The following is a 21,159-nucleotide window of genomic DNA, read 5'->3' as shown; positions in this document are numbered from 1 at the left end:
TGTGTGCGTGTGTGTGTATATATATATTCCAAAAAAAAATTGAAATAAAAAGGACCACAAAATCATAACATCGGATTTCTATTAATGAGATTTTATCAAGTTATAGAAAAAATCTTGTATACAGACCGGTGCTTGAGATGCTAGTCACTAACCTTTTAGTAATAAAAATATTTGTAAGACAATATTTAGTGGACTTCTATTTTAGGACAGCGGGCAACAAAATCTAACAAATACAAATACAGCCATAGATATATAAAATAAACTATGAAGTAAAATATTTATACATAAATAAACATATAATCATTTGCAAAAAAAAAAACTTGGTTTAAAAAAAAAGATTAACACAAATCACACACTCTAATTACCATTAATTCTCATCGTAGAGAAAGTGCTAAAACTATCTAAACGCGCAAACCTACAAAGGAAAACATCCCTCCCTACATCATAAAAGAATACACACACACAAAAACACACAAACAGGCAAACAGACAGCATCAGTTCCAAGAGTTTCTTCTAGACAAGTTAGCTTTAAGATGATGCAGAGTGAATTCCACTGGTGTCGGAAGCTCACCGGAGATATCTGTCTCCTCCTGTGGCAGTGGCAGTGGCAGTGGCAGTGGCAGTGGCCGTTCGGTTCTCCTCCTTTCCACTATGACCTCATGGTACATCGGTCTGAAATTGATCTGAAACGCCCTGTAAGAGAAATACGGGGAAAGGGCCGAGACAACGACTAGCACGAGGGTTAACCAGCAGTACAGGCTCGGGGCCGAGGTTTCAACGAGGACCCTGAAAGCAGTAGTGGAGAACGTAGGCGGGAGCGAGCCATAGACGACGAGGAACAAGTACCAGAAACCGATGCTTCCCCATATGAACAAGTGTTGGATCCAAGTGAAGTAGTTTATGGACAGAGCCATTTGGCAGTTCACTGTCCAGACCACGGATGAGTACATTGTTACGCCTAGGACCGAGTAGTCTACTACTCTTCCATCACGGCGGAAAGCTTGAGCGGCCATGGAGTTGATGGTGAGGAAGAAGATGATCATCGAGCTGAGGATTCCATTAGCCATCCACCCGAGGATCCGTGCCCAATTGAAGAGTATGTTTTGAACTCCCTCTTGGTATAGCAGCGGATACTACAACCCGAAAAAAACAGGAAGATTTTGAGAAAATAAGGTCATAAATTTTCATATTGGATGGATGATTCGAGAAAAATAAACGGGGTTTGTGTTATTTACCTTGAGACAGAGACGAGCAGAGACGTCCTGATCAAAAACTCCAAGGGCAATGACGGGAAGGGAAGTGAAGAAGACGTTATAACACGACATGTACCAGTCATTATAAGCTGGTTTCCCAGAGAAGGAAGCAAATGCCTCATACCAAAACAGCGTGAACCCGAAAGTTAGGTTCTTGTAGAAGAAGTAGCATATCTGGATTGACATATAGATCATTTCAGAAAAAGGATGATGATAAATTTTGACGTGCAATAATGACGCGAACAGAAAATATTTTATACCCAGTTCTCATATTTTACGTTAAAATAACGGAGCTTCAAAATACGAGATAGCAAAAGAGGATCGGTCATGAAAGCATAATACTAGTTGCGTTACCATCATCGCTATTCGTCTGTAACACCAATGGCCATGAACCAGCAATAAGCGTTCCAGGAATCGGAACTGAGCAATCGCAAAATCACTAGCCATCACAGCCTGTCATAGAAAATGATGACAGAAATTCGGATTAACTCAACTATAAGGTTATATTGATCATCCTTCTATCCATTTTCTACGTCATGGCTTACACTCAAAAGGGTTCGAGAAATCGTTCCACAGTTCAGAAGTTCGAGTAAATACATGCAAATCTTGCTATATCATATACAATGGAACTAGGAGCGTATAAGGCAAAAGCATAAACCAAACAAAAATGAAGAACATAAACTTTTTGCCCGGAAGATTTCTTTCCGAAATATTCAAGGACAGAAGGAGATAAGGATCAAATCAAGACCTGCATTCCTTCAGCACCACTAATCCCAACTCCAATATCAGCCTCTTGAAGCATTCCAACATCATTTGCGCCATCTCCAATGGCCAGTGTTGTTCTACCTGTCCCAGTTTTCACCATTCTTGTAACCTACATTTCTTCTTAGGCTCCAATCAGATTATTTTATTGTGACGGAGAGAGTGAATAATACAAGTTTGTGCAGCTAATTAATGTAGATGCATAAATCTTACAAGAGCCTTTTGCTTTGGTGAAGACCGGCAGCATATAACGGAGTTGCAACAAATTGCAAGTCCCAAGAATTCTTTCTCCAGCTTCTTGTCCAAAGCAAAAGCCAATGACTTTCCATCTATCACTAAAGCAAACGTTTTCAGACCTTCTTTAGCTGAAATCTCACTTGCTGCAGTGATTTGTGACATCCCATCCCTAATCTGTTTCTTTATACTTTCGAAAGAAGCCTGCAAGAAAAAGGGGAAAAAAATCCTCACTGTTTTGCAAGAAAGGGTATCACACATGTTATAGTAGCAAAACAAAGACCTATATTACCTTTGAGACAGCATCCTTGGCGCCTTGTTTCTCTAAGGCTTCAATATCGGGTGAATCTAAAGTTACCAAAATCTGATTCATGTCTTCTCGTAGGAGACGACAAGCATATCTGCCAAATGAAATCACAAATTTCGTCTCATAACTTTACACAGATAAAGATACTCACTAGAAAATATGAGAACTTTGAACTCCAAACATGCATATATACCCAATATTTATAGCAGTTTCTGTCTTATCACCCGTTAATACCCATATTTTGATCCCGGCCTGAGATAACTTGTCAATACACTCTGGAACCTGTGACAAGAAAAATAAATTAACTACACTGACGATAGGATATTAAAAACTGAAAATGTCTATGTATGCTTTGCTTGACACTACTTCTCAGGTTTGCAGTGATCTCAGTAAAGTAATTAAACACTATACAACACTTCATTTACTTGTGCCAGTGATATATATAGCTCATCTGCCGACATACATACTATAGACGAATTTAAAAAAAAAAATCGTATCTTTCTTCCATAGTTTTGATATACTTACACCCTTTTGCAGTTTGTCTTCCACTGCAGTAGCACCAAGAAGGATCAAGTCTCGCTCTATCTTATCAGCAGCTGAATCTATTAAAGCATCTCTCTCTGCAGAGACAGAAGTTTTGGCCTTCTTAAACTCCTCTTCCCACATTCTGTACTCATCCTCATCGAGTTCTCGGTATGTAATGACCAAGGTTCTTAAACCTGCTTCAGCATACCTCTTGATGTGTTCTTTTGTTTCAGTCTCAAATTGCCGCCCATGTTTTGCAAGTCTTTCAAACATCACACTGTACACATTGAAAAACGGAAGAAATTCCCATCAGATGATATCGGATGTTCTAATATTGAACTTTTCCGATACATTGTTTTTTGATAGAAGAAAAAAGACTGACCTGTCTGCCCCTTTGGAAAGAAGTAAGAGATGGTTTTCTGGATTCCGTACAACCACAGACATTCTTTTTCGGGAACTGCTGAACTCCAGGACATGAAGAAGCTCATATACTCTGAAAATATAAGAACGTATCATAAGATAGAAAATGTATTTAACAGGCTTCGATGAAGAAAGGACGTTTCTACCTTAGTTCATATCGTATCAGCACAAGATGAAGAAACAGGAAAACCATTAGCAGAGCTTACCTGTCAACATTTTCACTGGTCATGTGATCAAGTTCATGCAAGGATATATTAGTTTGAGTCCTTGCAAAGAATTCAAATCCAAGCTCTCTAGAAGCTATAACAAATGCAGCTTCATCGGGTGACTCTGCTTCATATGCTATTTCCCCTGTATCTCCGTTTACATCGGGAATAGCTGTGTGACAAATAGCCAATACCCTGAAGAACTTCTGGATGATATCTGCACGAGGTTGATTAACCCATTGCCCGTCGAATATTCTCTCATCCCAAAAGTTAAATCCTTTAACTGATTTCATTGACTTTGCAGTTGGATCCTTACTAGACATAGAATCATCAATTTCTTGAGGCATGTCCTTTCTCTTTCTCAAAGCTGTCTCGACTTCTGTCATACCGCGTCCATAAGGAATTCCAGCAATTGAACATTTAACAAACTCCATGGAATTGCACGTCAGAGTGCCCGTTTTATCGGAAAGGATTGTATCAACTTGACCAAGTTCCTCATTAAGATTGGATGTCCTAGCACGGGCAGGCCTGTCTGTCTCCTCATGATACATCTCTTGGTCTTGGTTAATGAAAACACTCTGTAAAACCTTGACAATCTCAATGGAAACATATAATGATATGGGTATTAAGTACCCATATAACATTAGAGCAGTCAAGAAATGAAAGAAAGCAGCAAGAATTGCTTTTCGTGGGTCATAAAATACAGTCGTCTGATCCGGTCTAAGATACCATCTTCTTAATTTTTCACTATTGCTGATATCTTTCCTTGTTGCAATCCCAAAGAACACAGATCCAGTAAATGCTATCAAAATCAAGATACTGAAAAGGACGTAAATGATCTTGTCCATTTTTCTCTCAATCTTGCTCCTCTTGGAAGGTGGGTCAGTAGCATTCTGCATCACTTTGGTGTCATGACCAGTGAAAACAACAACACCATGGACGCAATCTGTATTTTTCAGTTTTGAATCCCTCAAAAGTATCTGCTGTGGAGAGAGCGGGTACTGTTTTCCATCATAGTTGAGTGTTCCCACAAAAGAATAAAGATGCTCATTTGGGTCCTCGCATTTGATTACTGCCCTGAAGTTCTTGAGAGATTCTTCATCATTCAACGACGAAGTGATCTCCAAGGCATTCTTTAACTTCAAATTAGTCTCCCCATCAAGGTTCATGGTCTCAACATAACAAATCCCATCATCATAGCTAGAAGAAAGAAGAAGCAGATCCGCTGGAAAGTAACTGTCCTTGTGAACCCGAACTAGATCCCCAACACGAAGGTCTTTCCACTTAGTTTCGACAAAAGTGTAGTTTTTGCCATAAACTTCAACCTTCCTATTGTTAGCTTCAACATCCTAAAAAGAAGAATAAGAAAGGTAACGTTCAAAGGCATTTCCAAGCAGAACAAAATCGTAGGAAAAGTTAATCAAAGGCCTCATATCCAGTCCGCAAGATCCTAATTAAGTCTACAATCTACGTTCTTGACTTATAAATCAAGCATTCAGAGAGATTTCTCCATGTACGGTTACACATAAGCATGTATAGATTCACACATGAACATCTAGTATATATGCCTATTACACAAATATGCACATCCTATGTTATGCTATAACAATCACATTGCTAAAGGAATCATAAATCCGTACGAAGGAACACGTATTTGTTTGTGTCCTAACTTTCTACATAATTAGCTAAAAGAACCCCTCAAAAAAAAAAAGAACAAGAAAGCCTTACTTGTTTTCTTCGCCTCCAATCTTCGATTCCTTCCTTAACCATAGTAGCACCAATTACAACTATCAAAGGGGCAAGAACACTTGGGGCAGTGTAAGGTGCCAAAGGACTGAATGAAACAAAGGCCACGACGAGAAAGTAGATGTTAGCAACCCTCCTAAACTGCTCAAACAGCGACTTGGGTATGAAATTGGCGGCTGTGTACTTTGTAGTTGACACATAATTCCCTCTGTAATTAAGCTGAAGGGCCTCAGGATTGTCGGGATCATTACAGAACACAACTCTTGAGTAACCTCTTTGCCCGATTTGAGAATGATCATCCCTTGAGAAAGGTCTAAAACACACGAACGAGTACAATTTGCTCAGACGCAACCCTTTTCTCCTCTCTCCTCGCATCTTTTTGAGCGTATGAACTAACAACAGGCCTTTCCCTTGATTCTCCAGAAAAAAAATATCTCTAGAAATCAAACAGAACAAGCCCGAGTTGTCTTGAAACTACCATCCCCATTCCCCTTGCTCGTTTTCCTGGGACCTGGACGAATCAGGGGATTCCGTTTTCAACACGAAACAAACCATTTCTCAAAATTGGAAAAACATTTACAAATCTCATCAACAATCACCCACCAAATCACAAACCAAACCCCACGTAAACGCAATCTTCACCGCTGAAAATTACGGCGTACGATCCAATGTAATGCCTACAAAGAACCCACCAGAATCCAATAGAAAAAATCCAAAAAACCCAGAAAAGAAAATTCAGAGGCTACACTAAACAATGACTAGCAATCGAAGAAAAAACCATAAACCTCATGAACCCTTCGGCTGAACAAAAAAACACACAAAAAAAATTCCTTACTTGGTTCCAAAGTTCCCGGAGATCTCTTCCTTGCGAGATTAAACGAAGAAAACCCTAGAATAAAGTGAGATCCTAGAGAGAGTGTGAGCTCCGAGAGCGGCCTTCAGCTTTGCCTCTTCTGTAAGTAAACGACAAGAGAAACGACGTGAACAGAGGCGAAACTTTTCCGATTTCTTTTTCGCTTTTTTTTTTCTTTTTTGTTTTTGTATTTTTGGCTTTTGCCCGTACAGTATCAGCGGAGACCTCTGACATATGTCGGTCTCCGAGGAGTCTAACGTGACCTTATTGACACGTGGCATGATCTTACGGCGTTGCGTAACCATCACTCATGACCGTTACCCTGTTCTCGCATGTAGCTGATCACTGCCCCGTTTAGCGTTTCATCTGTTTTCCCCCCACCGGTTGTTAATTAGTTAACGAAATTAAATTAGCGAAATTATTAATTACAGGCGGATGAATTAATTAGTTGGACATCCCTTTGAAAGAGCTGTCTCAGATATAAAAGTAAGAGAAATTCGGTAAAAAAAAAAAATTTATCTGTAACTGTAACAAAAGAAATTATATAAATTTATAGCACATGATATATTTAGGTAAAAAAATATATAAATTTAGTATTTTATTAATACACTAAACCGACAATTTTGTAGGACTTATAATTACAGAAGAAAAATAGATAATGGTGGTTTGGGTAACGTCAAAGAGAATAGAGATTGCATTTAGTTAAGCTATCTCCATCGCACCCTCAATTGATTTGTCATAAAATTTCCTCATTGGGTCAAATGCTATTTATTAAAGTATGAATAGACATATATTTCAAATTTTCAATATAACGTTTGATGGACCGTTATGATGCAAATATAATTTAAAAAAAAAATCACGACCGTTAGTAACTGTATCTGTATGTAAAATCACCGCGAACGAATCTTTTGGAAGAAAAATAAAATTTGTATTACATATAAAACTATAATTATATATTATTACGGGCCGAAAGCAAACATAACAATAATGATTTTTATGAAAAGCCCAAATAAGAAGACTTGGGTTCAGTACATTAGTGATCCATGGCCCAAAAGGCCCAGTTAGCATATCCACGTGGCATCATCTGGTCCACTAAAATAATCCCTAGCGGATATGCATCGCCTGTTACAAGTTAAAGAGAACATTCCAATCATAATTTGCCACGTGTTATATGATGGGGTGCAACGTGTCACAGGCTTGTCATCTTAGAGAGTTCTTGCCCCACCTAACTCCGTTCCTCCGTAGATAAGGTTCATTGGGAAAACGTGAAGCGCCGAATCTTTCATCGTACCGGCTCGGATCAGCTCGGCTTAGACGAGCCGATGCTTTGTACGTTTTTGACCGGTTGAATTTGAATTATTAGAAATTATTTATTTCTTTATTTATATTTATAATGGGAGAATCATGTTATTTTTTTTTGTCAAAAGGAGAATCATGTTATTGAAAACATCAATGCACGTATCCAGGCTGTAAACATTGAATTGAATTTACTTTAAACCTATTCGATATAAATACAATGTATTACTTTCAATATAATTATCGTTTTAAGTTTTTTCACAATTTTTAAAAGAAACTAAAAAAAATCATATATAACTTTATTAAATTATATTCACATCAAATACTCTATTAAAATTTAATATATTTAATTAGGGATAAAACTAAAAGTTTTAATTAAAAATCACCTAGAAAATCTAAAATAATAACTATTTAAAAACAAAAAATAAACTCTAAAACGATATTTATATTGAAATGGAGGGAGTATATTTTTGTTAGTAATATGTACGTATATCAAACCTATTCGATATAAATATGAATTGATATTGAACAATATTTAGATGTGTAAATTATATATATATATATATATATAGTTTACAATTAGGGCTAATATCTAATGGCAAACTATATGTAAGTATATTTAATTAGTCTTTTCATACATTGAAGCTAACATTTATAAGGAAAAATCCTATATAGGTATTCAAACTCTTCTAAATGTGCTAAATAAGTACACAAAACTTATAATTGTGTCTAATTAGTGTCGCAACTATTTGATTGTGCCACATTGATACCTCAACTCCTAAAATTATTGTCAATTCCCAATTTTACCCTTAACGACGTCTATTGTAAATATTTTCTGTTATATAATCTACAATGTGGCACGACACGTCATCAGTTTTTCTATGTTAGAATGACATAAACATATTCGGTCAACAGTACCATTATACCAATAAAACTGGTTCAAAAAAAATTCTAAATTAAAATTAGGGTTTCTATCTTTTACTTCCACTCTCACCTTATCTCCTACCACCTCTCTCTCATCGACACCATCTTCCATCTCTCCTTCAAATCATAATCTCTCCGACTCTCCTCAGCCAGTACTCTCTCCCCACACTTTTCTTCCCTCTTCACCATCGTCGATTCCTAACTGTATCGGAATCGAAATCTCGCAGTCTTGAACACCGAAGATTTTTTGAACATCGAAGATTCTAACAAGTTTTCCCGATGAGCAATAAATCCGAGGGTACGTCAAAATGCAACAAAAAGTCACAGTGGAAGAGAGGAAAATCAAGTTATCAAAAGGGTTTTCCACAGCAATGTGAATGTGGAGCTCATGTTTTGAAGTTGACATTTCGGATACAAGACAATCCCGGAAGAATATTCTTTCGATGTGCTTCACAAGAGGTAATGTTTCTACGGAAAAATTATAGTTTTGGTGGTAAGAAAATCATTGGTTGATGTTTATGTGTTAGGACAATCATCTTTTCAAATGGGACGATGAAGCTATGATCGAAGAAATAGAGGAATTCCAAAAGGAAGTCGATAAAATAAGAGCTGATGGCGATGCGGTTAATGCTAAGATTCAACAACTCGAAGCCAAAATCGAAGAAATGAATAAAAAATGATGGAAATTGGTTGATGTTGATAGAGTTGGTTATTGTATCATAATGTAGTTTAAGTTCAGACTAAGTTTATTGATGTAGTTTTATGTATGAATTTGATGGAGTTGGTTGTTGTATTATGACAATAGTAAGTTATTGAATTTGGAATATGATTCGACTAATTAAAAACGACAAACGATTGCATTAAGACTTGTTCAAAAGACAACATATGTCCTCCCATTTTTGGTAGGCACAAGTATTCGCATTCAGATCAACCCCATAACTATTTCCAAACCCAATCACTTCATATCTCCGGACTCCACACCGTATTATCGTATAATATCGACATCGATCATGAGTCTTTGTTATTTTTTTCAGGATTCTTAGAGTAAATACAGATTTACACCTGCTGGCATCACGGGCTCTTTTGGAAATCATTCGCATAATGTTTCTACGGATCTCTTCAAGCATGACAATCAAAGGACATTCACGTGTTTCTCAGATAGAATTGTTGAAGCTTTCTGACAAGTTGTTGTTAATATCTTTGCATCGCGAAGCAAACTTAAAAAAAGCTCGACACAATTTCTCAGGCTTCGCTCTCATAAATCCTTCATATGCCAAAGGATTATAATGTTTCATATCATCAACGTACCTGGCATACTCGCTTTGTAGACTTTTTACAGCCTTTCAAAAAAGGAGTTTCAAATCCTGGCCCTTGAACTGCTTCTTCCAATGTGCATATACATTTTTGGTACACATCTGATGCTCGACACGAGGTAATTCGTGTTCAATGGAATTTAATAAATCTTGTACATCACAAACACAACAGACAAAGAATGAGACGATTTTCCTTTCATTCATTTGTATGACAGAGAATATTAAGACATTATACCTTTTGTTTGTCAGATAATATTGTTAAACCATGTCTTTGCCCTAGACATAAATTCAATCTCAGTTTTCGGATAAACTATGTCCAAGAATCAATATCTTCGACACATACAACATCCTATTCAATGGGGTACATGTCATCGTTGGCATCCCGACCAATGGCAGCTAAAAGTTCCCTTTTCATTTTCCACTTCAGAAAACAACCGTTTAAACCGATAACCGGACGACAATTTTTTTTCCATGAATCCCTCAATACCTCAAAACTCACATAGAACCGATGAAATACTTGTAGACCGTCAGACCCCAATAATGTTCCGATCTCAGTGGTTGTGTTGGCGTTCGCCCTACAGAGTTCAAATTCATAATCCCACAATTTACCAAGTTGAACTCCTTGATCTCCCATCACCATCTTCAAAGTGATTCTTCTAGCCTTGAAACATTTACTAATACCAACTGTCAAATTATATTCAGTTTGATTATAATTTTGCATCTTCTTTGCAGTGTAAGCCGGATCTTTTCGAATCTTATCAACAAACATTTCGGCTATTTTACTCATTGACAACATATCTGCATACCCATCTGGCTCATGGTTGTGATCTTCACATATACCTTTATCATTCATTTGTTGACCGGAACTTCAATTGAACAATATACTCTCCATAGATAATCTTCCCTAGGACATATTGCATGTGACACTGGTATCCCGTATCCCGCATACAGGATGTGCCACATGGATAAATAAAATTACAATTGGAAAATTTCGGAATGTAAAATCGCGAAAAAATTGAAAACCATTCATTTTAAATATAATACAACGGAAGACATTATAAAATACGTGAGTATGTTTATATACGTACACAAAGATACCGGTATATAATACGAGTGGTGCGAAAACTATAATACCAAAGTCCAAAGTTCACCACTCTTTATTTTCAAAAACGAAATGCGTTAAAGATAATTACACATGATCTGGAAATCGAGTTGTCACTGGGTCCCGCGTCTTCCTCAGTCATTACTGTTGCTCGCGACCTGAAACGTTGCGTAACAACGTCCTAAGCTACGTGCTTAGGGAGAAATTCGGGTGTAACTCGAGATTTCTTTTTTCTTCCTAAATAACATGTATTATACCATTAACACATATCTAGAATTTATCATAAAAAGAGTTTGAGTATAATTAGCTCATAGGAAGTTTTGTTTCGAAAACTGTAGGTTTAATTCCTAGTTCAAGGTTGTTTTATTTAAATCAACCATTAATACAGTAAAATTATATTTTGAATCCAAATTTGAATTAAGGAGCTTGTTTTAGAGATGCATGATGGTTAAGAAATATGAAACGTCGGGTTATTCTTTTATATAAGTCCGATTAGATTTGGAAGTTGATTTCTCTTCAAAAAAAATTGGTTATTACCTTTTAAAGAAAATGTTGACTTAAAAGAATTCATACACGCATGGATTTTTTAAAAAGACCAAAAATTTTAAGTCATAAAAACTCAAGGTACTTGCGTATTTGATATTCGATTGTTAGAGATGAGATACCTTTAAAATTTTCATCAAGGTTCTCTTAAATAAATGTGGATTAGAGCTATACATCGACGTCATAGAGTTATGAGAATGGAGATTTCAAAACTATCTCAAGAGAAAAGAGATTCTGAAAAAATATAATCACACGATTTTGCAAAAGTTCAAAATCCCAAACTGATTCTATTTCTTTGATACGTGTCAAGTACACTTCAACCTTTCCAAGTAGCACTCAACTCACCCAGTCTTACTCCCCCTGAGTAAACCTCCCGTACCACAAAAAATTCTATCAGTTACAAACACTATGTGTGCAGCGCACACCCCGTGTCACCCTAGACAGCGTCTAGGCCTACCAAGCGGTTCATCTGTAACTTAAGACTCCCCCTCAGTTACAACTCACGTTCACTCAGAATTCTCTCACCAGTGTTTCCCATACATGTTACGCTCACCGAGATTCCAGACTCTGCACTCTCTCGCCAATAATCTCGCCAACCTTCAACAATGATGTCTTCAGTCCATATATGTCATCGTTCATTGATTCTCTCCATATCTTCAGAATATGCATTTTTCCTTTTTCTTCATTGTTACAAGTGTCTTCTTTCCTTTTGTTGCTTCTTTCCTTTTGTGCTTTCCAGATTCAGCTCCAAACTTTCATTTGTTGATTCGAACCTTCTAGATGTTGAATATGCTATTTCCTTGCTTTAACAATCTCCCCCTTTTTGACTTTCTTCTTAGACACACTGAAACTCACAGAACACAAAACGCAATTCATAGCAACTAGGATATAGCTATCCTTTAAGTTCAACAAGTCATGAGAAAACAAGAACTAGCAAGAAAACAACACGAATCAACATAACAGATTAGACACAAAAACAACCACATAAGCTAAGTCGTTGATGAGCCATGATGACCATGATGGTTAGTCAAACACAGATCAACTTCTCGAAGTCGGAAGTTTCATTCACTCTGTTCCTTCTGATTCTCCTTCTGATTCTCCTTCCTCCTCCTTTTCAACTTCATTTGACACGTCATCCTCACCCATTATTCCTTTGACTTTGTCTTTTGCACTTGATGAGGGTGCTCCACCTTCACTTTCTCCCCCTGTGTGGATAAGCAGAAATTCAAAACATTAGATATGGAATATTCAGAAACCATACCTTGGTGAGGAATACTATCTTGCAATTACTCTGAAACTCCTCCCAAAGAGCATGTTGACGAGCACGAATTTGGGCTATGATTTTAGTGTTCTTCCTCTGTAGTTGTTCCACTTGAAGTAACTGCTTGTCATGTTTCATGAGGATAGTAAACGCCTTGCTACAGAGTTGTGTTCGACTCATCCTAGCCTGTTGTACTCTGGATTCAATGACCAATGGTCGCTGAATTACTTCAGTGATCTCCGAATCAACAAGAATCTCTGGACTTTGTCGGACAATAATGCTCTGGATGAGGCAGGGGTGAGGCAGCAAATATCGCAGTCTCATATCAGCAGCTCGAGACAGTATGTGACTGTAGATGATGCGGCCAAGATTTACATCCTCTTTCCTCAACAACTTGTATATCAGTAGTGCTAACTCATCTTGAATCACATCAGATCTTCGAGTCGGTAACCAATTTGTCTTTCCAATCAGTTGCATAACCCGACTTTCAAACTTGAGACATGTTATGGGAATCTTCCCATTCCTTTCTGCCAGATACTCTTCAGTGAGAGCTACCTCTAAATCTTCAAGTGAAGTTCCTTCAGGTAAATCTTCCAATCCTTGTAAGGCATTATCAGGTGTTCCCAGCAACCGATTGATAACTGTTGGAGAAAACTCAATAAATCTACCTCTCACATAGGCCTTGTGATGCAAGAAGTCTCCAGGGATGTCAGTGCGTTGAGTGAGATTCGCATAAAACTCTCTGACAAGCATTTTACTAAATGCACATGCATAGGTCATCGTCCCCGTCAGTTGCCTTTCTTCAAACAGAGTCCAAATGCGATTTTTTCGAAAATCCATCACATTGACATTGCGTTCAGCAATTACATCTACTCCTTTAAACTTGTCAAACCTCTTCTTAGTTTCTACAGATAAGAATCTATCAGAAAGAGGTTTCACACCTGTTTCACTAGGTGTGACAGATGGTTCTGAAGGACCTTCATCACCCGTTCCTTTTCCTTTCCGAGTTGTCTTCCTTTTCTGAGCGCTTCTTCCATGTGCTGAATTGCCTTTGCGCTTCCGAGTGACATTTCTTGCCTTAGCTTTCTGTTGTAAGACAATCAGGGGTCTATCAGAGTCATCAGAACTCACCGGGTTAGACAGTGATACCTCAGGTGCATGCGATTGCATTTCAGTTTCATCTTCCTTCTCCGCCACACTGGGTATTTCTTCCAGTGCTTCAATAATCGTTCGTTCACTCCCACCTTCTCTCTCCTAGACATCTTCACAGACGATTTCGTCGACCGTAACCTCCTTTTGATTCTCACCGTCTTTTGGATTCACCATTTCAGGTGTGATTTGCGTTGGTTCTTCAGTTAAGTCCTTCCTCGGGGCCGTCTCTGTTTGCACTTCGTCTTCACCCAAGTTCTTCTCAGAGAGATCTTGACTGTCTTTGTCTTTAGGTAAATCGGACGCAACATGTTGTGTTGATTGTGACGAAGCTGCTGAATCCTTTTTAGATTGTGTATTTCTCTTTGTTCTCTGAGGTGGAGCCACATCAGAATCTGATTTCTCTTCTTCTCCAGGATTCCCTTTCTCATCCACCTTGCTCGTATGCGTCTCACATGTATCCATTTGCTCAGATTCCTCGACAATCTCAGGGAGTTGAGATTTACCTGGTTCGCTTAAGGTTTTGGCCGCGTTTCGAGCTGAGCGACGTTCCCCTTGTCTGAATGTCTTCCCCGATTTCTTGTTCGTCATGATAGTGAATGAATTTTGAGGAAGAACTGTCGAAATCGAACCGCTAGAGAGAGAAAGAGCAAAACTTGACAGGATGTGAGGTAAGTGTGCGAGAAATTAGGGCATGTCCACAAACCGCTCAATAAATGATGCAAAATTCAAAATAATTAGAAAATTTGATTATTTTTCAATTCCCGCTCTAAAACAATTTAGCATATTCACATCCCCAAATCGCCTCGATAATTCCAGGTTGTAGTTGAACACTTAGAAAACATCGGATAAATCATCAGCGAAATATGAAGTTGAATAATTAAGTCAAGAATACCTGTCGTGGAGACAATCAAGTCTAGAAAGTGAATCTTCTGGTCAGTTGCACCTCACACAATCTCAGGTGCTTTTCATTTTGTATACAGGTTTAATTTGGCACACTTTGCAGTATGCAAGTTCTGAACTTCTAGGACGTTGTATCAACAGATGTTTCCCACCATTTAGATCCAGACTATCTCTTCCTGAGATATACTCATGTAGATATACTTTTCAGTCATCCACAGCGGAGTGGTTTCAATCTCGAACACTTGTACTCCTTCCTTCCTCTTTTTTTTTTTTATTTTGAATTTGCCCTTAGACCATCGTATGGAAATTTGTTTCACAACTTAGACCCGAGTACTTTACTAGTTTACTCATGTCATGGCTATTTCGCATCAATTAATCTTGTATGACATGTTTATGTCTATGCACGACAGAGGAGTAACATAACTTGTAATTTAGCCCCTATACTAGTGAAATGTACCTGAGACATAGTGAAGTGCTTTTGACCTTCAGCCACATCTTCTTGACTCGCTTATCTCCTGACCTGTACCTTTCCCTGCATATTCTCCTTAAGAAAAATGTGAAAGACATTTTTAAAGTTCCCCAACACCAAGGGATTTTTGCAAACCAACAAACATGTTCATATCAAGGGGTTTAGTGAATATGTCAGCCAATTGTTTCTCACTAGGAACATACTCAATCATCAAGATTTTCTTTTCAACTTGCTCCCTCAAAAAGTGATGACGAATTTCAATGTGTTTAGTTCGTGAGTGCTGCACAGGATTCTTAGAAATATTGATAGCACTCGTATTATCACAATGAGCAGTAAAAGAAGATAAGTTGATACCGTAATCGGAGATCATCTGCCGCATCCACAAGAGTTGAGTACAACAACTTCCCAAGGCAATGTACTCTGCTTCAGCTGTGGACAGTGATGTAGAGTTCTGCTTCTTGCTGTGCCACGCTACCATGTTATTTCCAAGGAAGAAATAACCTCCAGAAGTACTTCGCCGATCGTCAGCATGACCTCCCCAGTCAGCATCACAAAACCCCACCAGTTCACAGCTCGAATCCCGTGTATAGTGCAAACCAAACTCCAATGTTCCCTTCACATATTTTATGATCCGCTTGACAGCTTGCAGATGTGACTTCTTCGGTTTAGCTTGATATCTTGCACATATTCCAACACTTAGGCACAAGTCAGGTCTACTTGCGGTAAGATAAAATAAACTTCCAATCATTCCACGGTAGAGCTTTGTGTCTACATCCTCTCCATCTTCATCTCGGGTTAACTTCGTAGTTGTGGACATAGGAGTTTTTGCCGATTTGCTTCCATCCAGTTCAAATCTCTTGACCAAGTTTCGAGCATACTTACTTTGAGAGATGAACATTCCATCAGTTGTCTGTTTCACTTGCAACCTGAGAAAGAAATTTAATTCTCCAAACATGCTCATTTCGAACTCATCAGTCATCATCTTCACAAAGTTGTCCACTTTCTCCTGAGAGACAGATCCAAATACGATATCATCAACATACACTTGAACCACCATGATCTTACCATCATCATTGTGAATGAACAAAGTCTTGTCCACTTCCCCTCTTTTGTATCCGTGCTCAACCAAAAAGGAAGTCAGCTGTTCATACCACGCACGAGGAGCTTGCTTAAGACCATATAGTGCTTTCTTCAAACGAAAGACATGATCCGGAGAATGGGGATCTTCAAAACCAGTAGGTTGTTCGACGTACACTTCCTCCTGGAGTACTCCATTGAGAAAAGCACTCTTGACATCCATCTGAAAAAGTTTGAAGTGCAAGCTACACGCAACTCCGAGGAGTAATCGAATGGATTCGAGACGAGCAACGGGTGCAAAAGTCTCATCAAAATCAACTCCCTCAATCTGAGTGTACCCCTGAGCAACTAAACGTGCTTTGTTGCGAACTATCTCCCCAAACTCGTTAGTCTTGTTTTTGAAAATCCACTTCGTGCCAATGACATTTGTATGGTGAGGCCGAGGAACTAAATACCAGACATCATTGCGCACAAACTGTTCCAGCTCTTCTTGCATCGCCCGAACCCAGAACTCATCATGAAGCGCTTCACATACCTTCTTTGGTTCAAATTGAGAGTTAAAGCAGACAAAACGAACCAGATCTTGATAATTGATTCTGGACTTATGCCGAGTCTGGCGAGGAGCCTGAAAATCGCCAATTAGATCACTAGCAGAGTGATTCTTGTGCACATGAATTGATGTTTCTGGTCCGGACAAACTGTCATCAAATTCTCCAGTGTCAGTGGAAGATCCATCTGACTCATCTTTCAGAGGAGGGGCAGGGGCAGTACGAGAGCATTCTGGGATATCGCGAGAAGTACTTGGCTCCAGTGAGATGCCATCAACACACCGGGATGTTTCCTCATCAAAGATAACATTGGCGGATTCCATCACTGTTTTAGTACGAAGATTGAACACTCGGTACGCAGCTGAGTTTTGTGCATACCCAAGAAATATTCCTTCATCACTTCTGGGATCCATCTTGCCAAGATACTCCCTGTCGTTTAGAATGTAACACGTACAACCAAACACGTGAACATACTTAAGGGGAGGAGACCGTCCCTTCCAGATTTCGTAAGGTGTTTTGGACATACCAGAACGCAGATAGATCCGATTGATCAGATAACAAACAGTGCTCATGGCTTCAGCCCAAAATCTTATGGCAACATTTTTAGCATGTAGCATAGATCGTGCCATTTTCTAAAGAGTTCGGTTTTTTCTTTCCACCACTCCGTTTTGCTGAGGAGTCTTTGGAGCAGAGTATTCATGAGCAATACCTTGAGTGTCACAGAATGTGTTAAACAATTCATTCTCAAATTCCTTACCATGATCACTCCGTATCTGTTGCACCATTCCCTTTCCATTTTTCAGTTGAAGACACAGATGTTGAAATGCAACACAAGCCTTAGACTTTTCTCGAAGAAACCGGACCCAAGTGAATCTGGAGTAATCATCAACACATATAAGAACATACCGTTTTCCACCGAAGCTTTCGGTTTGCATAGGACCCATCAAATCCATGTGCATGAGCTCCAAGATATGTGTTGTGTGTACATGGTCTGTTTTCTTGTGACGATTGCGAATCTGTTTCCCCAGTTGGCATGCTTTGCAGACAAACTTGTCATCGTGAGATAATTCTGGCAAATCTCGAACAGCACCTGACTTTGACAATTTGACAAGCGCTCGCATATTGATGTGTCCAAGTCTTTGATGCCACAACTCCATGTCGTTTTTCTTTGCAATGAAATTCAGATGCTGAGTAGACTCCCTTCGTGTGTGACTCAAGTATAGAAGTTATTTGTGTTTCTCTTCCCTGTCAGAACACACTTATTGTCAGCATCAGTTACAAAGCAAGCATTCTTTGTAAACTTCACTCTCATCCCAGTGTTACACAGCTGACTTATGCTGATAAGATTGGCTTTCAATCCTTGAACAACTTTAACTTCGGTTAACTTGGGCAGCCCAGCATGATCCAGTATTCCTTTACCAAGAATCTTTCCTTGTTTGCCTTCACCAAACGTAACACTTCCACCGTTCTGTGTTGCTACAAAATCTTTGAGCAGTTCTTGATTTTCTGTCATGTGCCTTGAGCAACCACTATCAAAGTACCAGGTTTCAGTGTTTTCGGTTTGCTCAGTAGTATAAGCAACATTACACATTAGATCTGATTTTCGAATCCATCTTAAGTTCCAAGGAGAATACCCAAAAGAGGGTGTTGAATACCTGGAAATGCCTCTGTTCCTGCTTAGATAGAAATAGTTTCTTCTGAGATGTCCCACTTTACCACAGTGATAACAACATCTGTCTTCTTGACGTCTCCAGTTGGATGGGCGTACTGGTTGTCTTGATGGAGGGTTTTTTCGCTTCATGTCAGGTAGCTCTTGGCTCAAATTACCTCTAGACACAAAGTTAGATCCGGACGAAGACTTTCCTCGATATTCGAGACCAGAATGGTCTCCAGTGTTCCGACCTTGTCCAAGCAGATGATCAAATTTTCCAGTCCCATTTCCAAGAAGATGTAGATTCTTCCTGGTTCCTTCGAGTTGACATTTCATCAACGAAACCTCTTCTTCTTTTTGTGCAAGTTTTTCTTGAGTATCTGTCAGCACGAGTTGAACTTGTTGGAGTTCCTTCTCCAGTTGTTTTTCACTGATCAGTTGCTTATTCATCAACACCAACTTGTTCATTTCTTTGAATAATTCCTCCTCAGTGACTTCTTCTTCATCACTATCCTCTGCTTGATCATTTTCTTCCTCAATGATCCCAAGAAATGCTACAAAGTTGGACAAATTTTCTTAATCACTCTCTTCCTCAGATGAGCTATCTTCATGAGAGATAAAGGATTTTCCTTTCTGTTTGGTACATTCCATCTTAGTATGTCCAAATCCTTTGCATTCAAAACATTGTGTCTCCTTGAGATTCTTTAGCACACTCTCTCTCTTTGCAATACTCGGACACTCAGCCTTCCAATGTCATGTGCCTTTGCATTCCAAGCATTTTCTTGAATCTCTGTCACTTAGTTGTCCAAATTTCTTCTTTCCCTTGAAAAATCTATTGAACTTCTTAATGACCAGTGTCATCTCATCATGTAGCTCTTCTTCAGCCTGTTTTTTATTCTTTACTTGTCTTCTATTCTCCGAATCAATCTCATTAGTTTCAGGGACATGAAGAGCAATACCTTGTCCCTTCTTGGTTGGAACCGACGATCCACCATTCATTAGTTGCAGTCTCAGTTCATGTGCTGCAAATGTTCCAACAGCTTCCTTGAAGGTGACAGTCTCCAGATTGTTTACGCCTTCAAACACCAGAATCTATGAGTGATACTTGGCTGGTAGGCTATTCAGAAGTTTCTTTACCAGCTTGTCATTACTTATTCTTTTCCCAGGTACACTTGCCTCATTCGATAAGGCACTCAACTTCCCACAGATATCCTTAACACTTTCGTCATCTCCCATCCTCAAGCGTTCAAACTGAAGATCTATCATATCCAACCTGTTTCTTTTTACCTTGGATGTTCCTTCATGAATAAGCTCCAAAGTATCCCATGCATCCTTAGCAGTTTCACATCCTTGAATCTGTTCAAACTCTTCATGACACACACTGCTGAAAATGATAGACAGTGCTTTCTGATTCATAGGAGAATCCTTCTTCTCTTGTGGTGTCCATGCGCTTTTCGGCTTCGGTTTAGCAACTCCATCAATGATATCTGTGGGTCGAGTCCATCCATCAGTAACAACACTCCAAGTATCTTCATCCAACCCTCGAATATACGAGCTGATCTTGACTTTCCAGTGTCCATGGTTGGTAGAATCCAACAAGGCAGTTTTTCCAATGGTTTGTAATTCCTTGAAACCTTCCATCGTGTGAATCTGAATCGTACACCGATATGAGAGGACAGCAATTCCTACAATCAGTGACCTGCTCTGATACCAATTGAAAAAATATAATCACACGATTTTGCAAAAGCTCAAAATCCCAAACTGATTCTATTTCTTTGATACGTGTCAAGTACACTTCAACCTTTCCAAGTAGCACTTAACTCACCCGGTCTTACTCCCCCTGAGTAAACCTCTCGTACCACAAGAAATTCTATCAGTTACAAACGCTATGTGTGCAGCGCACACCCCGTGTCACCCTAGACAGCGTCTAGGCCTACCAAGCGGTTCGTCTGTAACTTAAGACTCCCCCTCAGTTACAACTCACGTTCACTCAGAATTCACTACAAAAAAAACCCCAAATTCCAACCGACAAATCCGTTGGAAATGGCCGAAAATCCGTTGGAATTCGACTTTTCCAACGGATTTTCAACGGATATATCCGTTGGAAATCAGTCGTTAGAAATGCAGATCTGTTGGAATTCCGTGGCAAATTCCAAACGGAATTCCAACGCCTTCATCCGTTGGAATATTTCAACGGATTTCCAACGGTTCTTCCGTGGTATATTTTCGACGGAATTCCAACGGATTTATTCGTCGGGATATATCAACGGAAATTCCAACGGACATCCGTGGCTACTTTTCGACGGGACCGTTAGAATATCCGTTAGAAATATTCCAACGGATTTACAACGGTATTTGCCACGGATATCCGTTGGAATTTCCGTTGGAAACGCCGTCGAAATGTTACAACGGTATTTACAACGGCTGTCCGTTGGAATTCAAAATTCTTTCCAACGGCAATCCGTTGGAATGACCGTTGGAAAACACAAAAAAATAAATATTTAAAAATAAAATAAATGTTTTATTTATTTTATTTTTAAATATTTATTTTATTTTTTTTATTTATATTTATATATATTATATATTAATAAATATATATATTAAAGTGCGTCAAAAC

General features: G+C 38.7%; 3 protein-coding genes across 4 annotated transcripts in view; all 3 read right to left on the bottom strand.

The window, feature by feature from the left end:
* Positions 1-338: 338 nt before the first annotated feature.
* Positions 339-6,487, bottom strand: LOC104825334 (probable phospholipid-transporting ATPase 8). Of its 2 annotated transcripts, XM_010557658.2 has the most exons (13): positions 6,289-6,487; positions 6,057-6,130; positions 5,436-5,964; positions 3,708-5,056; positions 3,464-3,574; positions 3,082-3,358; positions 2,750-2,838; positions 2,542-2,650; positions 2,229-2,453; positions 2,002-2,127; positions 1,608-1,706; positions 1,236-1,427; positions 339-1,133 (listed from the first exon to the last, which is right to left on the bottom strand). In XM_010557658.2, exons 3-13 carry the CDS (start codon positions 5,826-5,828, stop codon positions 495-497), a joined length of 3,609 nt encoding a protein of 1,202 aa, XP_010555960.1. In that variant the 5' UTR covers positions 5,829-5,964; positions 6,057-6,130; positions 6,289-6,487; the 3' UTR covers positions 339-494. The 2 variants fall into 2 exon arrangements, with proteins under 2 accessions (XP_010555960.1, XP_010555959.1); XM_010557657.2 differs by lacking the exon at positions 6,057-6,130.
* Positions 6,488-12,549: 6,062 nt separating this feature from the next.
* Positions 12,550-13,915, bottom strand: LOC104825347. Its single transcript, XM_010557670.1, has 2 exons — positions 12,775-13,915; positions 12,550-12,689 (listed from the first exon to the last, which is right to left on the bottom strand). Exons 1-2 carry the CDS (start codon positions 13,913-13,915, stop codon positions 12,550-12,552), a joined length of 1,281 nt encoding a protein of 426 aa, XP_010555972.1.
* Positions 13,916-19,295: 5,380 nt separating this feature from the next.
* Positions 19,296-21,159, bottom strand: part of LOC109117165 — a 3,468-nt gene continuing 1,604 nt past the window's right edge. Inside the window, exons 7-8 of the mRNA XM_019203947.1 lie at positions 19,719-20,241; positions 19,296-19,634 (exon numbers count right to left, since the gene is read on the bottom strand). Of these exons, the coding sequence (XP_019059492.1) occupies positions 19,296-19,634; positions 19,719-20,241 (862 nt within the window). The remainder of the gene's footprint in view (positions 19,635-19,718; positions 20,242-21,159) is intronic.

Source organism: Tarenaya hassleriana, unplaced genomic scaffold (genome assembly GCF_000463585.1).
Source record: "Tarenaya hassleriana unplaced genomic scaffold, ASM46358v1 Cleome44, whole genome shotgun sequence".
Taxonomy (NCBI): Eukaryota; Viridiplantae; Streptophyta; class Magnoliopsida; order Brassicales; family Cleomaceae; genus Tarenaya; species Tarenaya hassleriana.
The sequence above is the reverse complement of the archived record's forward strand: the minus strand, read 5'-3'. Positions and strand labels throughout refer to the sequence as shown.